The 21538-nt window shown below is 38.2% G+C and overlaps 2 protein-coding genes across 5 annotated transcripts; one reads left to right on the top strand and one right to left on the bottom strand.

Annotated features, from left to right (window-relative positions):
• Positions 1–4210: 4210 nt before the first annotated feature.
• On the bottom strand, positions 4211–7661 carry LOC103719430 (outer envelope pore protein 24B, chloroplastic-like). The gene is made up of 3 exons (XM_008808670.4): positions 7316–7661; positions 6848–7213; positions 4211–4491 (listed from the first exon to the last, which is right to left on the bottom strand). Exons 1-3 carry the CDS (start codon positions 7511–7513, stop codon positions 4411–4413), a joined length of 645 nt encoding a protein of 214 aa, XP_008806892.2. The 5' UTR covers positions 7514–7661; the 3' UTR covers positions 4211–4410.
• Positions 7662–11362: 3701 nt separating this feature from the next.
• On the top strand, positions 11363–19153 carry LOC103719429. Of its 4 annotated transcripts, none has more exons than XM_008808667.4 (8): positions 11364–11536; positions 12051–12153; positions 13804–13909; positions 15110–15292; positions 16865–17335; positions 17440–17520; positions 17594–17690; positions 18805–19153. In XM_008808667.4, exons 2-7 carry the CDS (start codon positions 12106–12108, stop codon positions 17659–17661), a joined length of 957 nt encoding a protein of 318 aa, XP_008806889.1. In that variant the 5' UTR covers positions 11364–11536; positions 12051–12105; the 3' UTR covers positions 17662–17690; positions 18805–19153. The 4 variants fall into 4 exon arrangements, with proteins under 4 accessions (XP_026665171.1, XP_008806889.1, XP_008806890.1 ...); XM_008808668.4 differs by having other exon boundaries at positions 11990–12153; XM_008808669.4 differs by lacking the exon at positions 17594–17690.
• Positions 19154–21538: the final 2385 nt, after the last annotated feature.

The raw sequence follows: 21538 nt of genomic DNA, 5'->3' as shown, positions 1-21538 counted from the left end.
ACATCATCATCAACAAGCAAATCACCATCCAAAGTGGACATTTTAGAGCCAATAATACATGGAGAGGCAATGGGCTTAGCACCCACCATGCGAGCACGACTCAAAAGATCACTAATATATTTTGATTGGCGTAAGTGAATACCATCAGAGTCACGAAAAGCCTGAATGCCAAGAAAAAAATTTAACTGACCAAGATCCTTTAGCCGAAACTCCTTCTGAAGGCTGGCAATAATAGATGAAATAACCGAAGGGTGAGAGCCAGTAACTAGTATATCATCGACATATACTAGAACAAAGATATGAACATCACGAAGATGATACAAAAAGAGAGAAGAGTCCACCGCTGAGCAGAAGAAGCCCAACTCAAGAAGAGAATCCTGAAGTCTGGTAAACCAAGCACGAGGTGCTTGTTTAAGGCCATACAAAGCCTTGTGTAAGCGACACACATGATCTGGATATTGAGGATCCATAAAGCCCTTAGGCTGCTCCATATATACTTCCTCTGTTAAGACACCATTCAAAAAGGCATTAGAAACGTCCAGTTGATGAATACCCCAATCAAACTGAACAGCCAATGTCAAAAGAACCCGGACTGTGGAAGGTTTGATTACTGGACTAAAAGTCTCAGTGAAATCAACACCACTGCACTGATCAAATCCTTTCGCCACAAGTCTTGCTTTGAAGCGGTCAATGGAGCCATCCTGCTTCTGTTTAATCCTGTAAACCCATTTATTACGAACAACATTATGATGAGAGGGCCTAGGACAAAGAGACCAGGTACCATTAGCAATCAACGCATCAAACTCCTCTCCCATCGCAGCACGCCACTCCGGTGATTGCACTGCCTTAGAAAAGCATGTCGGCTCAGGGGGTAAGGTGACAGTATGCAGGGCTTTGAGGGGATGACGAGTAGAATAATAAACATGGTAATCCGGAAAAAGTTTAGGACGAAGACTGCCAGTTTGTGAACGTGTAATAGCACGGGGCACAAGTGAATTGATATTAGCTGGAGAAGTGGTAGGGTGAAGTTGGTTGTCTGTAGGAGATGACTCATGTGAAGCAGCTGAGTCATTATTGGTAGGAGGAGGGGTCAAGGATTCGATAGGGCCTAGATTTGGTGGTGGGGATATAGTAGGAGAGGTAATAGAAATATGGGGAGGTTCAGTGGTAGGGCTAATAGGCAACGTAAGAGGGTTATGAGTAAGAAAAATAGTAGGAGAAAATAAAGGAGGAGAAGAATTCAAAGGATCATTACCTGGTAGTGTTGGAGGGCCAACAGGAAGCTCACCAGAGTCATGAGGCAACGGGCGAGATGTAGTGGAGGCCGAGTGAGTGGAATTATCCAAAGCGGGAAACAATCCTTCATCAAACACAACATGACGGGATATGTAGACACGTTTTGTGACAGGATCAAAACATCGATACCCTTGATGACTGGAGCTATAACCGAGGAGAATGCATTGCTTGCTACGGAACGTGAGTTTATGAGAGGCATAAGGACGTAAAAGAGGGTAACATGCACACCCAAAGGTACGTAGAAAAGAGTAATCTGGTTGTTTTCCGAAAAGTTTAAAAAAAGGAGATAAATGATCCAAAACTGGAGTGGGTAAGCGATTGATTAAAAACGTGGAGGTTAAAAATGCATCAACCCAAAATTCCATGGGAAGACCAGATTGGGCAAGGAGAGATAAACCCATGTCCATTATGTGTCTGTGTTTTCGTTCTGCTAATCCGTTTTGTTGAGCTGTGTAAGGACAACTTAAACGTTGGAGGATACCATTGTCAGCCAAGAACTGTTTAAAACGAGCTGAGATATATTCACCACCATTGTCCGATTGTAGTTGTTTAATTTTCATGGAAAATTGATTTTCAACTAATAATTTAAATCGGATAAAGCATGAATATACGTCAGCTTTGGATTGCAATGGATAAACCCAAGTGAATCGCGAAAAATCATCAATAAATAAAACATAAGCAATACAACCACCATTGGAACGGGTGGAACAAGACCATACGTCCGAATGAATAAGAGCAAGAGGACAAGTTGACAGACGACTAGATTCATGAAAAGGATGCTGTTTGTGTTTACCTAACTGACAGGGAACACAAACACCTATGTCTTTTAAGGATCCACTAACAGGTAAGGTGAAATCCTTAATTATTCTGGAAACAATAGGAGGGGACGGATGTCCTAATCTAGAATGCCAAATTGAAACAGGGACTTTGATACCAAGAAAAGCAGTAAACGGACCATGTGTGAGTGAAGAATCCTTCCGCAGCTGAATTGGATAAAGGCCACCTTCACTCTTTCCCTGGAGTAGCATCTTGCCCGTCTGCACATCATGAACAAAATAATGAGTACCAGTAAGTATGAAGTAACAATTGTTATCAATGCAAAACTGGTTAATTGACAAGAGATTGGCAAAGGCCTGAGGACAGTGAAAGACACGAGGCATGGAAAGATTTGAAGGAGTGTTGATAAGGACAGAACCAGTGTGAGCAATTTGTAAGCCAGTGCCATTGCCGACAGCAATATTGTCACCTCCTGTGTACGGCTGCTTCAGGGAGAGGTGTTCCAAATTTGCAGTAATATGCTTATTTGCACCGCTGTCCGCATACCAAATTCCACCACTAGAAGTATCATTGAGTTTTGCTAGAAAAGCATCATTCAGTTGAGCAACCATAGCAGCTAGAGTTTGTGGCGGATGCCTGCCTTGATAGGAGAAGTCAAACCTGTGAAAACAATCCAGGGCACGATGACTCAATTTCCCACAAATTTGACAAGCTCTTGGATTAATGGTGTCGCTGGATGGTGGTGAGAATTGGGGCATGGGCAGCAAAGGAGCACCCGAGTGGGATGAAGAGGCACCAGATTTGTAAGGGGGCTTAAACCTGCCATTGCCACGGGTGGAAGGTTGAGAAAGGTGGCGAGCAGCAAAGGCAAATGAATGCTCAGGAGAAGCAGATTTCTGATGAGAGTCAAGTAGAGCTTCAAACGCAAGCAATTCTTCTTGAAAAGCATCAAAGGACATAGGTTTGTCCCTAGTAGCAATGCTGATAGAATTATGAAAAGGAATATATGCTGCACTTAAACCACCCAAAAGAATGGACACCAGTTCTTCTTCATCAAACGGCTTACCAGCAGAGGAGAGCTGGTCAGCAAGACACTTGGCATAGGCCAAGAATTCAGAGCAAGTACGGTTGTCTAGTCGCAAGCTTCGCAGTTGACGCTGCAAGTTGTTAATGCGAGTGCGAGATTGAGAAGCAAAGCGATGAGACAGAGAGGTCCAGACCTGTTGAGCAGTGGTGAAACCGTAGACAGTAGACAAAAGTTTAGGAGAGAGGGTGGCTCGAATCAGAGACAAAACAAACTGATCCTTGCGATGCCACAAGACATAGGCCGGGTTAATATCACTAGTAGTCTGCCCGGCAGAAGGAGGAAGAAATTGAGGAGGGCTCGGTTCAGAACCATCAACGAAGCCCATCAGTGAATTGTAGTTGAGAACAGGAATAAATTGTGAAGACCATGGCAGATAGGTTGCCTCACCATCCAATTTGACGGAAATCATACCGCCAACATTCGGAGGAACGAACACATCAGCGGAAGCATTGTCAGTAGAGATGGCCATTGGTGAAACACAAGTAGGATCTAAAAGCGTAGGCTTATATATAGCTCTGATACCATGAAAGAATACACAGATTCTGGAAAAATGTTTTGATGTTCAGTTTTCCCGATGGTGCTCTATTCATGTATATTTATAGGGACTTTGAGTTTGCATAACAAACAGATTTGCATAACAAACAGATTACAAAAACTAGATACAAGTATTGAGATCTTTGAACTAATCCATCAGAGAGTCTTTAGGAGATGAGCTGGAATATGTGATATGTTCAGAGTTCAAATATTCAGGTACCGAGGAATAAGGAAATGCATCAGCATCTCCAGATACGTTAACAATGGGAAACATGAGTTTATTCATTTTATGCATCCCTACGAAAAACAAACTTTAAATTACTAGCTGAGCTATTGTAGAATTGCAGACAACATGATTGAATGCTGCAGAAGTTTGCATGACGACCCTCTTTGGTAAATTTCATGATCAACAAATAGAGAAGTCCAACAATTCTTGCACAAATATGCCAACTGGATTTAGAAAAATTATTGTTATACCATGCACCGAATCTAAGCTCATGTTTCGTCCTTTAATCAACAAAATGAATTCAAAGCAATAAAAAAAATAAAAAGTCTGAATTTTGTTCCTAGGCAGATGCAAAGTCTTTATCTCTTCAAACTCATGCCTTGGCAAAATAACAACCTTAACAAAGAAAATTTGGTAACTAAATTTTAAAGAAGGTTGACAACAAAAATTGTTTGATTAAAGAACCCATGGGCATGGGTGAGCTATAAGATCACATTTCATAATTCCATGTACTTTCAGCTATTATTTTTGGAACCTTCTTTTGCTCTGCCAGATTGAATGATGTGGAAATCTGCAGAAAAAACAAAAAGCACAAAATTTATCATGCATTGAAAAGAAAAGCAGAAAAACACATCAAGTGCATCAAGTGATATATCAGAGACAAACAAAGAGAGGAGACTCTTGTATGGTGCTTTCTGACTGAGGTTGAGTTGATTATTTCTACGACCAGATATGATTCACAAAACATCAAAAATGTACTCAATATTGATCAACATTAGATGAATCTTATCTATTTGCTATACGATGCATAATGGTTCATTTGGGGTAAATGGAGCTCTTGCAGATCCAATAATTAAAAAAACCACATGATCTCAGAAAAATGTACAGTGTAAACCTCAATCAACTTGGCCTCCTCCAGAAAACAGAAAGGCAGATTTAGACAATCCTACAGGTGGGCTCTACCAAAACACAACAAATTAATTAGTCAGAAAGGCAGATTGAGTTGGTTATACTTGTGGAAACACCACAGCAGTAAGCGGATTGTACATTCAACAAGATCTATATGACAACTTCAGAAGTCGGGTGGGAGAGAAGGAGAGGGAGGTTGCTGCTGCTGCATGTATAAACATGAATAACCCATTGAATGATAGACATTAATTTTCCCACTAAACCCATTATCCCATTTATCAAGAGACTAATGATTCATTCCACATATAACATACCATTCATCGCTTTAGGATTCCTCGATAACTATCTGCCAACATCTGAAGTAATTTTGTCTGGTCTTTGATTCTTCATTTCAGACCCCCTAGTTAATAACACGACTCGCTCTCATGGATTACTTGGGCTGCCTCTGATCTTTGCAACATATGAAAGAGAATCTTTATTTTGCCTCGGTTTAAGTATCTTTTACACATGCATGATGCATCTTAAGCTATTTCTAAGGTTCTCACTTGTACCCTTTTCTAGCTTGCCAACTCCATATCACTCATAGGGCACTATTCTGCCTACAAACTTATTTCATTTTTAAAACTTCAATCATTTAACCGAGCCATAAATTTGATCTTATCACTATCATTAAAACAACTCTCAGATCTCACTAGCAGGAACTGATATAGAGTGGATAAAATAATGAGAAAAGGGATTACAAGAGTTAACAATTCAAGTAAAGAGGTTGTTATCAGAACCCTGTGAATATACAGAATCATAAATCCACTCCATGATAGTAGGATTTGAAGCAAGCACCATATCTTTAAAACCAAATATAATACTTATAAGAAGAATCCTTCTAAATATGTAATCTTTGAAACAACATATCATGTCCAATCTGTAAAATAGTTGCCTAGAACAAACTAAGCACAGAAGTTTTGCTACCACCTAGCTGCCCTTCCATGATTAGTAAGATATTGTGGAGGATGCAGGTATCATGAGTCACTTTACGTTATTTTGAGTTGATTCTTCACGCTCTTTATTATTATTACTTTTAATATTAGTGTTAATTTGGCTGCAAGAATACGCTCAGGATTTGTTAATTTGGCTCATGATGTGAAAGCTATCTAAATCCCCCTCTCTAGAAAGTGACATATTAGCATAGAACAACTTAAGCACCATAAAGGTGCAGTTCTACATGTGTGCCTGTGTTAGCAATTCCCACCACGGACTCACTTGTGTATAACAGTCCACCTTCAAATTGATCCTAGGGCCATTCCATCATCCTAAAATCTTTCTTGTAACCTAAATTAGGGTCATTCCATCAAATACTAAAATCTCTATTCTAACCTTAATGGATCCAATCAAGCCCCAACGCCTCTTTAACCATTTAGATTGCTCCAATCAATCCTGAAATAACTTAATCCACCTCTCATTCCTCTGTTTGCCTCCTAGGCTGAACACAAACACCTTGTATAGATATACCAATTGATGGGCCAAAGCCTTGAATATTTCTTCCCTCCTTTTGTCTCTTGTACTTATATATCTATTTTACTTCTCTTGTACTTATATATTTATTTTACTTCTTCCATCTTCCGGGTGTTTCCATTTGCTTGAAGTGTAGATATGAGTCACCAGAGCAACAGTGGATATAAGCATTTTGCCCCTTCATTCCTTGTTCTTTCTAGGATTTGCAATTGACCACATATGGATCTGGAATGTAACATGAGTGCTGCCCTGTTTTACAGAAGTTTCTTTGTTCTAGCCCATTGACTTTTTTTTTTTACCGCTGATGAGAAAGTTGATCACAGACTATACATTTCTCTCGTGTTTATTTGCAATTATGATAGATAACATCTAGTCTAGTCTGATCTCAGGAACAAGATGAAGTGAATAAAATTTGAGCATAAGCATGAATTTTATCAACTCGTCCATTCATTTCTCTTCAAAATCAAATTTTGCCTAAAGTAAACAATCCCAATTCAGTAACAGATTACCTTGAAGGATCCATAGGGCTTCGATTCCCTGTTCCACTCAAGCCCAAGATTCTTCGATGATGTTTGGTAGATAGCGCGAAGCGAATCACCCCCGTCAAACTTCCTCGTGACCGCAAAATCCCACGAGTTCTTGGACACATCATAGCACGGCTCCAGCACTGTCCGCCTTAGCACCCCATGCGTGTACACATACTTAACCTTACAATTCCCCGATCCCAGAGCATAGCTGACCGACACTTTGTTCGCCGGATCGAACGCCACCGAGCCGTCGAGGCCCACCCGGTTGTCCACGCGGGCATGAGTGTACGTCAGATTCACCGTCTTGTCGAAAGCCCTCACAGAGTTCATGAACTGAAACCTAACATCCTGAAAGCAAACCAACAAAGACCAGAGACTACATATAAAAATCATAAACCCTAATCCTAAAAATCAAAACTTGTGATAGGGATCGATGGATGGAAGGAATGCCTTCTTGGGGACGTTGTAGTCGATGATGAAGGAGCCAGGCTTCTCCACGGACAAAGCGAGGCCGTTGAGAGAGGGGCCGTGGACAAAGGTGGCATCGGTCATGGAGGCCTTGAGCTTGAGGTCGCCGGCGTTGACGGCGAAGGCGGCGAAGGTGGAGCTCTTGTCCCCCTCGTATCTCCCCTTCACCGTAGCCTTCATCTTTCCCTCTCACGCTCTCGCTCTCTCGAAGCTCGCCCTCGTAGCCTTTGGAAGCGACGGACGCCGCCGAGGACGGCGGGGATAAAGAGAGAGGAAGCAGCTTCGGCTGTGGAGTCTCCGCCGGAAACCTTTCAAATTTATCCTGTTGTGGACTGGTGGGACGCTCGTTTGGTATTTTTCTGGTCGGGACGCTAAAGGGACTCTAGAAAGGGACCCGTGAAAAAACTACCTCGGAGGGAACGAGGGATGGAGGATTACGTGGATGGGCCCATCATTGCAAGGTAGAGCGGGACGATTTTGTGCGAGTAACTAATTTTGGTCGCACAGTATTTCTAAGAATTGCAATCCATCTTCTCCTTATGTTTTTTTTACCCGAATACCTTTCTAAATATCATATTTTGCATGAACCCCATTTTTTATTTCTTATAACAGAACAAAAAAATTGGAATTCTAAGCCTTTTGAACAAAACATTAATCTAAGTTTGAGTTCCCATTGGAGTTTTGAGTCGATTAAAGAGTATGTTTATTTATTTTTGATTCTAGGACTAGGAGTTCTAGGGATCAACTTGGCTCTCTCAAATTATTTCTCATTATTAAAAAAAGATAACAAAGATAAAATATAAATATTCTTCTAAAATTGATATTTGCATGTATATCATCGTAAAATACTTGTTTTGTTATTCTATACTTTTTTTTATTTTATTTTTGCATATATATCCATACCATCTAGTATCGTTAAAAAATTAACGGTTTCAAATTAAAGTGACTAAAATATTCTTAATGGATAGATGCACAAAAAGAAACATTTATAAGGCAATCACGATAGAAAATAAAAAAAAGTAATTTTAAAATTTTATTTTATATTTAATTAAAATAAACATAGTTGTTATTAATGTTAGAAGAACCATTATATTAGGGGTATTTGTACGAAAATAGTGCTTTATAATAAAATATAAATTTTAAGAGAATATTCATACAAATTTAAATTTTTAAAATAATATTCATGCGAAAAAAACCTTTCAAAATAATAAAATTGGAAAATTATAATAGAGGTTGACCCGATAAAAGATTGGGGACAGCATGGGATGGTTATGATTAAAAGAGAATCTTAAAATTTCAATCAATATTTTCATCCCACCATCCATGTGAAGCAAAATTATAGGCACATATCGCAGGTGTTATAAGTGTTTTTTTTTTGTGTGTACCGACGTCTCACCACATCAATCATGAGTACGTCCAGAATAATCATAGTACAAAACATGCTCTAATGCCACCGGCACATGCTTCAAACCTCCCCTATAGAAAGGCTCCAGAATAGTGCGCTGCAAATGAGGCAACCCAGTCCGCCGCACTGTTCGTCTCTCGAAAGACGTGCGCGACTCGAAATGAGTCCGGCTCCCCCACAAGATAACAGATATCATAAACAAAAGGATGCAGGTCTGGCCTGACACGCCAGCTCCGTACCGGCATTGTAAGTGTTCGACCAGATAGTTGTCCTTAGCATGTGAAGTGCACGTGATTACTGCAGGATAACCGAGAAGAGGGGTCTCCATGTTTAATGAATGGGTAGGCATATAGATTTCCCTTCACAAAACTGTGATTTTATTATTGGATAATTGAAATTGATAGATACAATCTTACTAAGCGATAGATATCAGTTGTACTTGTTTTTTCTCTCTCTCATTTTCCTACGTTCTTATAATATGTTGATTGAGTCAAGGTAAGGCGTTGTGTTACATGCAATACTATGATAACTATGAGCATTGATAGAGTAGAAATTGGCATTTAGCATTGATATACACAAACAAACATACACACAATCTCGATTTAGATTCGTTTTTGGTAGTTCTCAGAGCTTATACTTCAATTCCAAACATGAAAGAAATAAGTTAGCAAGATTCCGAATTATGTTAGGTGACATCTTTTTGCTTTTCTGTTACCATTAGTAAAGTTTCATGAACAAAATAAAAATAAAAAATAGCAAAATATAAAAATACAAAAATTTGCAAACTACTGAACATGTTTGAATAATTATAACTCTACTTTCCTTTGAGTGCATAATGGCTCTCCACAACTCATTCGGAGAGAGTAAAAGGGTGTACTTGATCAATTGCCTCAAGTATTTTGATATTTTCCATTGTGACAACAGCTTAAAATAAAGTGCATCCCCCCAAGCAACTACACATTCCCTTCCCTATGTTCTAGTTTTCTACAGAAGTAGATAGCACAAGGAATGGCACCTGTAGTTGACTCATCTTAATTAAAAAGCAAAAGCATTTCAATTTGGTATTAATAGTTAGGTATATTTGAAACATTTACTTTTCAGATAATAGTTTGTACATACATTCATGTCATAAACCAACACAAGGATCATGCACTTCCCTGCAGTTCTGCATGCTTAAGTTGCCCCACCATTTGATGATTTAAATCAACTACATTTTATTTCGAAATACTTTGAAGTGCCGGTCGCTCGCATAAAAGATTCCTCAAACCTAGATGCTGCTGGTAGATCTCATGTATTACACCAGTCGCACTAACTCGCATCATTTTTCCCATGCTAAACGATGACAGGTGGTGTTTGGTGACCTAAATAGGAACTCTAAGGTAATTTTTATCTCGGAGTAATCCGATGCCCGATGATCTAAGATCACCGCATTTATTATGCTATATTTCAATAATTCAAAATTTCTAGATATGCACGAATAACCTGTTTGGTATTATATGGAAATCCAAAATTATAGACCATATAATACTAAAATCACCATTCCATATAATACCAAAACTACCATTGATATATCTCATAAAAATATATTTATTAAATATCTAAAATATATTATAATAAAATATTAATGTATTTATTAAATAATAAATTATTAATATATTCTAAAAATATATTTATTAGTTCTATAAATTACTAATCTTATAAAGATATATTAATTATTATTATAGAATTAATATTTTTATTTATACTCAAAATAGATTAATTTTAATATTAAAAATATTTATTTTGATTAGAAAATAAAGAAAATAGAAGTAATATACTAAATAATTTCACTTTACAAATATAAAGTACAATAATATATTTCTATTCTAATTTAAAACTACCAATGAACAATAACATGTCATTAATATGATTAATAATTTGTTATAATATAATATATATCATAAATACAATATATATAATATTAATGTAATATCATATCATATATATAAAATCAATATAATATATTAGCGGTATATTAATATACCAATTTTTTTCTGTCGGACCGAAGGATATTTTTACTCTAAAATTTCAACCCAAGATCGTTGTTTTGAGATATTCCATTACTAGATTGGATGGCGATTTGAGGAGTGAAGATGATCTTAGATTTTTATCATGCAGGATTACCGTGGTGGAACTTAATACAATAATCTCATCACCTCCACTCATATCATTTTTGAGCTTATGACAATCACTCTGTCTCGTTTATGTGACTTAATGGAGGGCCAAGCATCATAATTTTATGCCTATTTTGTATATCGAGAACTTTTCATGTGACTAAACTAGAGGCTGGCATTATAATTTTATGCCTATTTTGCATATCAATATTTGTTTGCTTGTTTATTTTGATTTTATTTATTATTATTAATTTTTTTTTTGTACATGCAATCCACGGTTTAAATATTCGATCAAGAGACCTTGATTGTGACCTGGAAGTCAAACCAGGGCGGGGAAGTGGAGTTGTCCAAGGCGAACAGTGGACAACCGTTGCACGTGTTAAGTTCTAACGCGTGTGGTTGCAAAGAAGGAAGCTCCTTCCGTCCCCTTTGGTTACTTTCCTCTTTTAGGTCGGGGCACTGCCCTTTGGTTGCCCTTTCATAATTTATTCCCGAAGTTTCTTTCCTCCGGCGTCTCATCTCCGCTTTCTTTTTTTTATTCGTCCGAAGCCCTAACCGGGTCGACGGATAAATCCTGGGAATAAACGTGGTGGCATTAAGGGGGACGATCTCGGGTGGGGAGATTGGGCGATCTTGGCGGCCTAAGTAATTCCTATCCTCTGATTAATCTCTATAGTGGTTCAAAATTTCTGTCTTGTGGAATTCCATCTTTTCCTCGTATGGTCAATTTTTTTTTTAAAAAAAATTTAGAGACTATTTGTGCGAAGGATGAGTAATTTTTTGATTCGTTTCAATGGGAGTTACGTATGGTTGATCTTTGGATGACGTTTTCAAATTTTTGCGTGTGACTGATTGTCTATAGAAAACCTAGTTTTGTAGTCTGTATTGTTTTGATTCGTTTGGCTCCGAAGTAGATGAGCTTTTGCCAATTCTTGGTATTTTGCAGCTGGTATTGCTGTAATAATATGTTTAGGCTTTGAAAGTTTAAATTTTGATCCATAATTTTTGCCGGTAGAAAACGATTGAGCGCTTTCCTCAATTTAGGGGTTCGCTGTCCACGGTAGCTGATGCGGTTGGTTTATTTTTTTTTTTCTTCAGGATTTTGTGTTAAGCATTAGTATTATGCCTTTTTCATGCATGCTGAGACGCTGCTGATCAGGTTTCGTCGAAGTCTTGCTCGTGTTTGCTGAATTTCTCAAGAATTAGAAGGGAAGATGTCTGGTGGAGAAGTGCGAAAGGTCTCTCGTCAAGATATACAACTTGTAAGAAAGCTTCTATACTTCTAATATGCTTTCGGTTTACGTTCTGTTTCTTTCTTTGTTAAGTCATATTTTATTGGTAATAATTTAAGTCTTCACCGTCTTTTATTTATTTATTTATTTATTTATTGACCTGCTTATTTGCAAGCCACTGCAAATTTACTTCATAGTTTGCTGGATCATACCACACGTCCCGTGTGAATTTATTTTCATTTGGTCATCTTGTTGTAAAACTATTATTGCTATTTTTAGGATTGTTGTTTTTGTTGTAATTATTGTTTTAATCTGAAATAATTTTAATTTTTCTCCATAGGATCCTAGGTGATTGTTAGCTTTGTTGTGTATCATTTTTTTTTTAATTGTAAGATGGATTAGTGTTTCTTGTTTCAATTAGGTGCTTATTATTGATCCCAGCCAAGGTCCTTGATACTAGGTACTGTATTTGTAGCTTACCGATCTAGTATGGTACAATTGGTCCGGTATATCATGCACCCTTTATTGAGATAGCTCTTAACTTTTTTTTTCTCACGTTTATCATAACACCGTTTGAAATCGGGCGGTACAGGTTGGTTTCGTACGGTACACAATGTTTTTGGGTGGTATGGGGTGGTTCGCTTAGTTTAGACGGGCACGAACTGATTCAGTTTATTACCGAAACAAACCTTGGTACCATACCTGTACCTGACTAGTACGGGTTGTAACAAGTCGGTATGACAGATCTTATTTTTGTTTGTAATTAACCTAGCTGCTATGAATTGTTCTTCCTTTCATAAAAGAGATGTGAAAGGAGTTCAAGAAAATAAAACAATATCTATTTTCTTCTCATGGTGAGTGCAATTTTGACATGTCTACCTCCGTTATCTTTATATCTTACAAAACCTGCCATGTAGAGGCTTGATTCATTTATATTGCAGTGTACTCTTGTCAATTGGGATTGCTTTGCTCTGTAGTGTTCAAATCGATGAGCTAGGGCATATAAGATGACGTAACCTTTTGTATCAATATGATTAATTTGTAATCATATGGGAAAAATGTTTTGCATGCGACAGATCTTCTGCCTCCAGGTAGAAGAGTATCTTGCTACATCAGTTATTTCCTTATTCTACCGTCCATGGCACAAAGCTCATATTTTGCTATTCTCGAAGCATATCTTTCTTTGTTCCTGCCATGCACCATGCCATGATCGAGTTGCTAGATTACTCTACACTCTGCACCATCTGTCATGGCTGGTTAACTTTCTTCTTTTGCATCATATGAACGACATTTCTTTGATTCCTGATGCCCTCTTTTCTACTGTAATATACCTTGATATTATTAATAAATAAAGAGAAAATCTTCTAGCCTCTCTATTTTTGGTTTGTTCTTTCATATTCCTACTTGTGGTAGTCAAATAATTACTTAAAGCAACTCTAGTTTTCCGTTTTGGGCTACCCTGATTTATATAATTCTCTGGTTGGCAATTGTATTTTACATTTATTATAGCAATTTATATTGGTATACCTTTTACTGTCTTTCTTAATATATTCACTATCTAGCTTCCTAGCTTCCTTTAATAGACATTCCAAGCATAGATCACCATTTTTCATCTTATGGAACAAAGCAACTTGCGATTTTTTTAATATTGTTTCTTATATCTCTTATTTTCTATTTCAGGTTCAAAATCTTATCGAGCGTTGTCTTCAGCTGTATATGAATCAAAAAGAAGTGGTTGAGACACTCTCTCTTCAGGCAAAAATAGAACCTAGTTTCACTGAACTTGGTAATTACATTTCAAAGCATCTTTGTGCAACTGGGATTTATTTTGTGGATTGTAGAGCAAAAGATGGTTAGACTCAAATTAGAATCAGCTAGCTGCTGCCCTTTTTTTTATATAGATATCTGAATGTGACGCATATGGCTTAAATGGTTCCCAAACAGAATAAATGTAATCTTTCTTTTAAAAAGATGAAGTCCTTGCATATGAATGAATGTTGCAAGCGTTTATTTCCTGACAGTTGTTAATTGTAAATGGAGTAATATAATATGGAAATGATGAAGCATGTGGTGGAAGTATCAATGACGTTGTATGGCCACAATTACCACAGAAAATTAAAGGTGTAAAATATGCCACATATGGGGCCATATGTGTGCTTCTGTAGATAATATGAAAGAAACATCATGCATCTTATGAGAATAGTCAAAGGTTTTGTAATAATTCTATCAAAGAAAATGTTTGTAGTAACAAAAATATGGCTTATAGATCTCTTGTCAGACTGTGAGCAAAGAACGAAGAATATTTTTTGTCTTCTGAATGTTCAAGATATATGGTTCTTCTATATAAAGAATATTTGCATTCTAAGAATTTTCTTCTGAGTTTAAAGGAGTTCCACCATAAATTCCTTGCATGTTGTCAGGAACTTTATGAGCGACAGTTATAATGTGAATCAGCCTCTTATGTTTGAAGCGTAATTTCCAAACCTTTATCATAGTGCTGTGCATTTTGCTTGTTTTTTAGGATTTTATTTCGCACTATCTTTCAACATGTCTACCTATTTAGAATTGGCTGTGTTCAAATTTGGTCGACTTACCTTAACATTCCTCTTAGGCTGCATTGATAATTATAGATACCAGTCTGCAATAAGATTATCATTATGCTGGTAAATCACACTGTATAACTATTCAACCATTGATTCATGTGATTGTCGTTATGCTGGGAAATCACACCGCGAACCAACTTGATGGAGAGAGAAATGTAACTTCCCATATGATTTTCAAATGCTATTAGCTAAGACAGTAAGGCATGACGTTATTCTTAAAAATCAAGTAAACTTTCTGCCAAAATAAAGCTAACAATGTGCTAACATATCAACTTAGGACAGTTGACTGTTCTATATAAGAAGCTGCACCGTTTTACTTTTCTAAGCATGTGTATCAGATGAACTTATTCTACTATTGGCTGCATCTTTTGTTTGCTTTCCAGTTTGGCAAAAACTTGAGGAAGAGAATCGAGAATTTTTCAAGGCATATCATCTTAGACTGATGCTTAAGAACCAAATTATGATATTCAACAAGCTTCTGGAGAAACAGGTTGAGCTCATGCACAAAGTATGTCCATCTGGAGTTGCTCCTATACCTCTGTCCAATGGCTCCAATAATTCGACATGTATGACTTCTTCCACTTTATGTTCTTTCAGTCTTTTTGTGAAATTGGATCTGTCATCCTCTTGTTCACTATTTTGATATTTTTGTCCAAACCATACCTTTGATTTTTATTATTGGCTTTACATAAATGAAATGAGGTTTGTTTGTATATGGTTATCATTTTCTTCGTTTTTTTCAAAAATTAAAGCTTCTGTTCTCTGACAATTTGATTACAAATTTAACATTTTGTTTGAGCAGCGATGTCTATCTCCATGAGATGCTCAAAGATTGATTTATTAGATGTTGAGTTATTGTTTTTTTCCCTCAAAAATATATTGCATACATTGTAGTGATCATTGAGTAATGATATGATAAAACATTTAATACTACATTTTTTTAACTAAAAAAAATAGTTTGATTTTATTTCCTTAATAATTATTTAATTCCTTAATAAATCCTATCCATTAAAAAAATTCTGTTTTGTGAGTGGGAGTAATGGAGGCAGTGGTTTTCTCATCCTTTTAGACAGGAAGCTCCAACATTCACGAGATTGCATAAAATTTGGTTCTTAGCCAAGGTTTGAAAACTTGGCTTCAGCTACATTCGATTCTACGAAGTTTCCGAATGCTGGCAGTTTCATTTAGTTTCAATCCAAGTTTCGCAGTTTAGGTGGAAGATGACAAGGTATATTAATATCACAAAATATACTAATATATGAACTGTCAACATTTGTCTTACTTGCTTATTGAACTTTAATTGCTCAATTAAAGTTTTTAGTGCACACTTTGACCAAATTTGTGTATGACAATTTTGAAGTTTTTAGTGCACACTTTGACCAAATTTGTATGAAAATATTAACAATTAAAATTATATAAGATAAAAAAATATTATATTTTTTGTATCAAATATCATTATTACTTTTTAATTATAGCTTAAATAAAAATAATCATGGATTATTTATTCTTAGAGAGTTTGTAAGAAAAGTTATATATGAATATAGGAATACATAGAAGTGGATTTTTAAATTTTTTTTACAATAAAAATTCTTGAAAATATTATAAAGAATAAAATAGAGTATGAGAAAAGGATATTTTATAAAAAAATAATGTTTAACATATGAAATGTCATAATGTACATTACATGATTATTTAATGACCCGAATATATCTGGATAAGAAGTGTGCTGTATCTTGGTGGTGAAGGGATTGGTTCGAATTTTGAGTTATATAATAAATGTTTGAGAATCTGGATTCAAAAAGTATTTAAAATCCAATTTCGCGTCTGGATCAATTAAGGTTTACAAATAAATATCCAAATTTGGATCCACTTCGGATTCAGAAGCAAATATGGTTGGATAAAATCTGACCCGTTTTTAACCGTAGTTTTGAGTCAGGCACATGCCTAACATGAGCGATATGCTACTATGTTTGAAGTCATCAGCCTTGGTTATTGGGATTGTTCATTAATTGCAATTCTATCTTATGTCATTGGGGTACCGTTGATTCTTATAAACACATTTACACTTAATTGCTTAAATTCATCATGTCGCTCTTACTGTGTGAAAAATAAATGTCACATCTTCGCACTTGTTTCAGTGCATCAAACGCCATCATGCTATTTGTCAGAACGGGCATCTACATCTTCAAGGCCAGATGGCATGCTTTGCAATGGAGGCGCTGTGGGTGCCATATTAAATAGTAGGCCTGCAGTAACGGGCATTCAGCTTGGTAATGATGCATCCGTTCTTACTGGAAGCATGGACACTTCAACAAGCCTGCTGTCGACACAGAACTCAGCCATGGGAAGGCTTCAAGGAATTAATGGGACGGCTATAAAGTCGGAACCTAGCTATTCAAGCAATTCTGAGTTTTCATTCTGTACTGATAGTAGTTTTCTAGAAACGCAACCACCAATTGCAGATCCACCTGCTGGATCCTTCAGCAGCTCAGAGTTGACTGGACAACCATTGAATGATCCACTTCCAGATGAGTCATTCGGATTTTTAAGCCAGATTCCTCGAAATTTCAGTTTTTCAGATTTAGCAGATCACTTCACTCAAAGTACTGGTGTGTCTCGATAACCTCATTTTAAGTGTAGTTACACTCGTTGTTCTGTCCCCTCTAGCTTTTCCCTGAACAGTATAAGCGGCTTGCTTTTCTTTTGTTTATAGATATATTGGAGAATTATGGTAGGTCGCCTTTCCTTCCAGCTGAAGCAAATAACTTCTCAAGTTCTCCTGGAGAATGTAAAGGTGACATTCTTAGTTTCCTATTTTCCCCTCGCCTCTTGAGTTTGGTTACTAATATCTTCCCCTGTTATTTTAGAGGGAGAAAATAGGAGACTAGATTCTATTTCTGAAGGCGTCAGTTATGAGGATTTTGAGAGAAACTGATTAAAAATCTAATTGGAGCAACTGTTAAGGTAACTTTCTACCATATGTGCAAATACAGATTCCGCATTGACCTGTTACCATTTGCCATGTGTCGGCAAATTTATTGTAGCCATGAATGTATCGATCGTCCTTGTACTCCCATGAAAATGCTCAAGAAAGTAACTTTTCTTTGCTCTTTAACCGGCTAAGTGATTCTTAATCTTGTAGAAGTGGTGAGATTTTACTTGGAATCTTTCACAGTAGCCTGACCTTTTTTGTTGGACCAATTTTGTTATGACTTGCTTTGATCAATACTGGCAATATGCTTTCAATTCCTTCTCCTGAAAGTGTTTGATTGCTTTATGATATCGTACACAAGACTTCGAGAATGCTGCTGATATGACCTGATAAAGTGGCCATCTAAAAGTGTTACTTACCATTGTAATGTGATAATGGATGGTTTTTTCCCAAGCCACTGAGTAATCTTTGGTTTTCTTAGACAAAAAATGGTTGTTATGATAGCCATTTATTGGCTGTAACTATAAATTATGGACAGTGATGGTAGAATTATGGTCTTTTTTAAATGTCTCACTGCTCATTAGAGTAAACATTTCTTTTCTGGATTGAAATAATTAACTTCGTAAACAATATTTTAATTGGTTGGAACAGTGAAAATGGCAAACCAACGGATGTTTTGTTGTTGTATGGCTATTTTAACAGGATAATGGCTATATAGCTGTTATTGAAATAAGATAATGTACATGTTTAATGTAATGGATGCTTCTGAAACCTTAGGAACTATAAAATTATAGCAACCATAATTTGAAAAGATGATTTTATGTACCATAATTCGAAAAGATGATTTTATGCATCGGTTCTTATTTTTCCTTAAGTACTTGAAGTGCCAACATGGGCAATTTTACCTTCTGCACTTTTATGTTTGATGATGAGCGATAGAAAATTAGAAATACCAATAGTTTTCCTTTCGGAGGTCATGAAGTTCTCCATCATCGCTGAAACCTGTATGCAATTAAGAGGCAGTTAATCATAACGATCATTCTTACCTCTGCTACGGACGAGTAATTTTTTGCTCTTAGCGATTTAATCTTTTAATTACAAATTAATCTGATGCAGTTCTTAATCGTTCTTAGAATGGTACTGCAGGTTGACCGGGCAAGGGAGTAGCATTTGTACATGACTTATGGGTGGATAGGTTTCTTAAATTCTTGACATTTAGGCATTGCCTGCCTTTCAAAGGTTGCTTGCTGCTTGCGTGCTGGACTGTTGCTGATGCTTGTATTCGTTTGATCCGCCCATAATAATTACTTGTTTTTTAGTCAGAAGTCAACATCTTTGTCTTTTCAGACTGGTCTCAGTGTTGGAGACGTGGATTTAGGGCTTTCATGTTTTGTCCTTGGAAAATACCATGGAGGTGATAGTGTTTATATCTACTTTATGGGAAATTTCCTTTTCTTTTGTTTTGGTTTTATATGCGTGCACCTCTTCTTCCTCATATTACAGATTTATATTTTGAATGTGTGGGCATTTCTTGTCATTTCGTTGCAGCCATCATCAAGCACAAAAGGGCTTACTGCTGCTCCCTTCATCTTTTCATCAAATTGAAGATTTTCTGTTATATTCTCCTCTTTGCAAATTTGTTCACTTGTTTCTGTTGAGATACGCATGCATGCATGCATGCATGCATGAGGCACATCAATTTCTCCTAAAACCTATGTATGTATGTATGTTGCCTTGTGACATTGCTCTGCTTGCTCTGATGCATTAGAAATGCTGCATGCTGGTCGACCCTGGAACAGTTGAGAGAAGCAGGGTTTAAGGGGTTTTGGACATTGTTTGATGAGGGTTTGTTTACAGGGGTACATCAATTTCTCCTAAAACCTATGTATGTGTGTATGTATGTTGCCTTGTCTAAGCATCTGAGTGTTGAGCCAGGCTCATGGTGACATTGCTATGCTTGCTCTGCTGCATTAGAAATGTTGCATACTGGTCGACCCTGGAACAGGTGAGAGAAGCAGGGTTTAAGGGGCTTGGACATTGTTTGATGAGGTTTTGTTTACAGGGGGGGCACTTAGGAGCTCTTGTGCCGGGCTCCTTGTGACCAAGAGGAATAAAACAGCATCTCGGTTTACGACCATGAGTAGCGTCTACATATTCAAGAATATATATGTGGATATAGTGATTGACCACCGCAGAAACATGAGCCGCAAGGTGATTACAATTTTCTTTTTAATAGATGACCGACCGGCTGAAACTGTGATCGATTTAGATGTTGAATTATCGGTGTGGTTGAAATAGAGCTCTAGGGTTTTCTAGGCTGAGATGTTATTTTGATTGCAGAGTGGCTGCAAAGGCCATTGTTTCAAGCTTGCAGCCTTGCATGATATGTCCTCAATATATCATGAATCAAAATATCCATAAGCTCTGCCGCCGTATGATCGATCACTTTAAGCACAATTAATCCCAGGAGAGTTTGCATCCTAATTAATTTTTATTTAGATAACAGTTTTTATTAAAATTAAATAATTTTTGTTGGGGGAATATGGTTTTTTTTCCAGTGACACAATTACCCCTAAGGAGTCGCACAACCGCCGACCTTGGACAGCCGAAGTCGGCGTCAGACCTCGGAACATCCGACCTCAGAACCTCCGACCCGAAAAATTTCCGACACCCGAGGTCTATTCTTGTCAACCACCTACTACGGCCGTACCCCTCCGAGGTCCGGCCGAGGGCCATGTCCTGCCACTGCCCCGGCATTTATTGCGCATGACCCCTGCAAACCCCCAGTTCACTCAACAATTAATGCGGATCTCCGGCTTACTCCATAATTAATGCGGATCTCCGGCTTACTCCACCATTAATGCGCGTGGCTCCTGTTATCTACGGACCCACAACTCTCCACGGCAAGTCAGCCCAGCAGAGTCCAATCAACGATGATAAGTCTCTGATCTCGGCCATACCTCCGACATCAATGCAATGATTCGCCCGATCGCGTGCTACCTCGGGTCGTACGACGACCTCACCTCCGACATCAATGCAATGATTTACCTGATCGTGCGCCAATCTGAGCAACATGCCGAGCCGTACAATGACCTCGCCCCATCACATCTCAGGCAAACCAACCCCCCTATAAAAGGGGGCCCTTCCTCCTCAGAGGGGGGGTTGGAGATTCCGCACTCTAGAAGCACTGTTCTTCTTCTTCCCACATAGTTTGCCCCCCTTCTGACTTGAGCGTCGGAGGGCCGGTGGCTTTTCTGCAGGCACCCGGACGGAGAACACCGCTCGCCGACGGATCGCCGCTCCCCTGTGAGGACTTGCCGCTCCCTCTCTTCGACCGAAGATCGCCCCCGGGTCCAATTTCCAGCAACAGTTGGCGCTAGAGGAAGGGCCCGAGTAGCGATCATGAAGTTGAGAAGCAAGGGAGCCTCCAACATCTCCCGGCGTCCCCCACAAAATTCTGGACATTCCGTCCAGAATTCGCCTACTCCGGCTGACCCGGTTCCTCAGGTCCAGCCAGAACAGTTTGATGCCCTGGTACAGCAAGTCCAGGCCCTGGCCGCCGCCGTTCAAGGCCTGCGGCGCGAGGAGGCCTTACCAACGCTCCCCCCGCAGGCCCAGGTCCTGCCGGAATGTCCTCCCAACGGCCCGGTCTTCCCAAGCCAAAATTTGCATGGCTCTTCCAGAGCCAACAACGAAGAGCGGACTTCTCCCCAGAGAGAGCTACCGGGGGAATATCTCAACAGAAGACCCCAACCCTCTGAGGCTGAGTCAGCCCCAGACCACCGTGAGCCGGGGCAGACCACGGTGACAATCCCACGGGTTGGGGAGCTCGACAGGAAAGTTGAGCATTTGGAGCGCCAAATCGCAGCGCTCCACAGTA

This window comes from Phoenix dactylifera, unplaced genomic scaffold (genome assembly GCF_009389715.1).
Source record: "Phoenix dactylifera cultivar Barhee BC4 unplaced genomic scaffold, palm_55x_up_171113_PBpolish2nd_filt_p 000007F, whole genome shotgun sequence".
Taxonomy (NCBI): domain Eukaryota; kingdom Viridiplantae; phylum Streptophyta; class Magnoliopsida; order Arecales; family Arecaceae; genus Phoenix; species Phoenix dactylifera.
Note: the sequence above shows the minus strand (reverse complement) of the source record. Positions and strands in the feature narration are given on the sequence as shown.

What these genes read in the sequence shown, in the direction of transcription:
- LOC103719430 (XM_008808670.4), bottom strand. Translation starts at nt 7,513, where the DNA reads ATGAAGGCTACGGTGAAGGGGAGATACGAGGGGGACAAGAGCTCCACC. An exon ending in ACTACAACGTCCCCAAGAAG is followed by an intron (nt 7,214 to 7,315) that starts GCATTCCTTCCA and finishes GTTTGCTTTCAG; the next exon opens with GATGTTAGGTTTCAGTTCAT. An exon ending in AGCCCTATGGATCCTTCAAG is followed by an intron (nt 4,492 to 6,847) that starts GTAATCTGTTAC and finishes TTTTTTCTGCAG; the next exon opens with ATTTCCACATCATTCAATCT.
- LOC103719429 (XM_008808667.4), top strand. Translation starts at nt 12,106, where the DNA reads ATGTCTGGTGGAGAAGTGCGAAAGGTCTCTCGTCAAGATATACAACTT. An exon ending in TGGCTCCAATAATTCGACAT is followed by an intron (nt 15,293 to 16,864) that starts GTATGACTTCTT and finishes CACTTGTTTCAG; the next exon opens with TGCATCAAACGCCATCATGC. An exon ending in TCACTTCACTCAAAGTACTG is followed by an intron (nt 17,336 to 17,439) that starts GTGTGTCTCGAT and finishes TTTTGTTTATAG; the next exon opens with ATATATTGGAGAATTATGGT.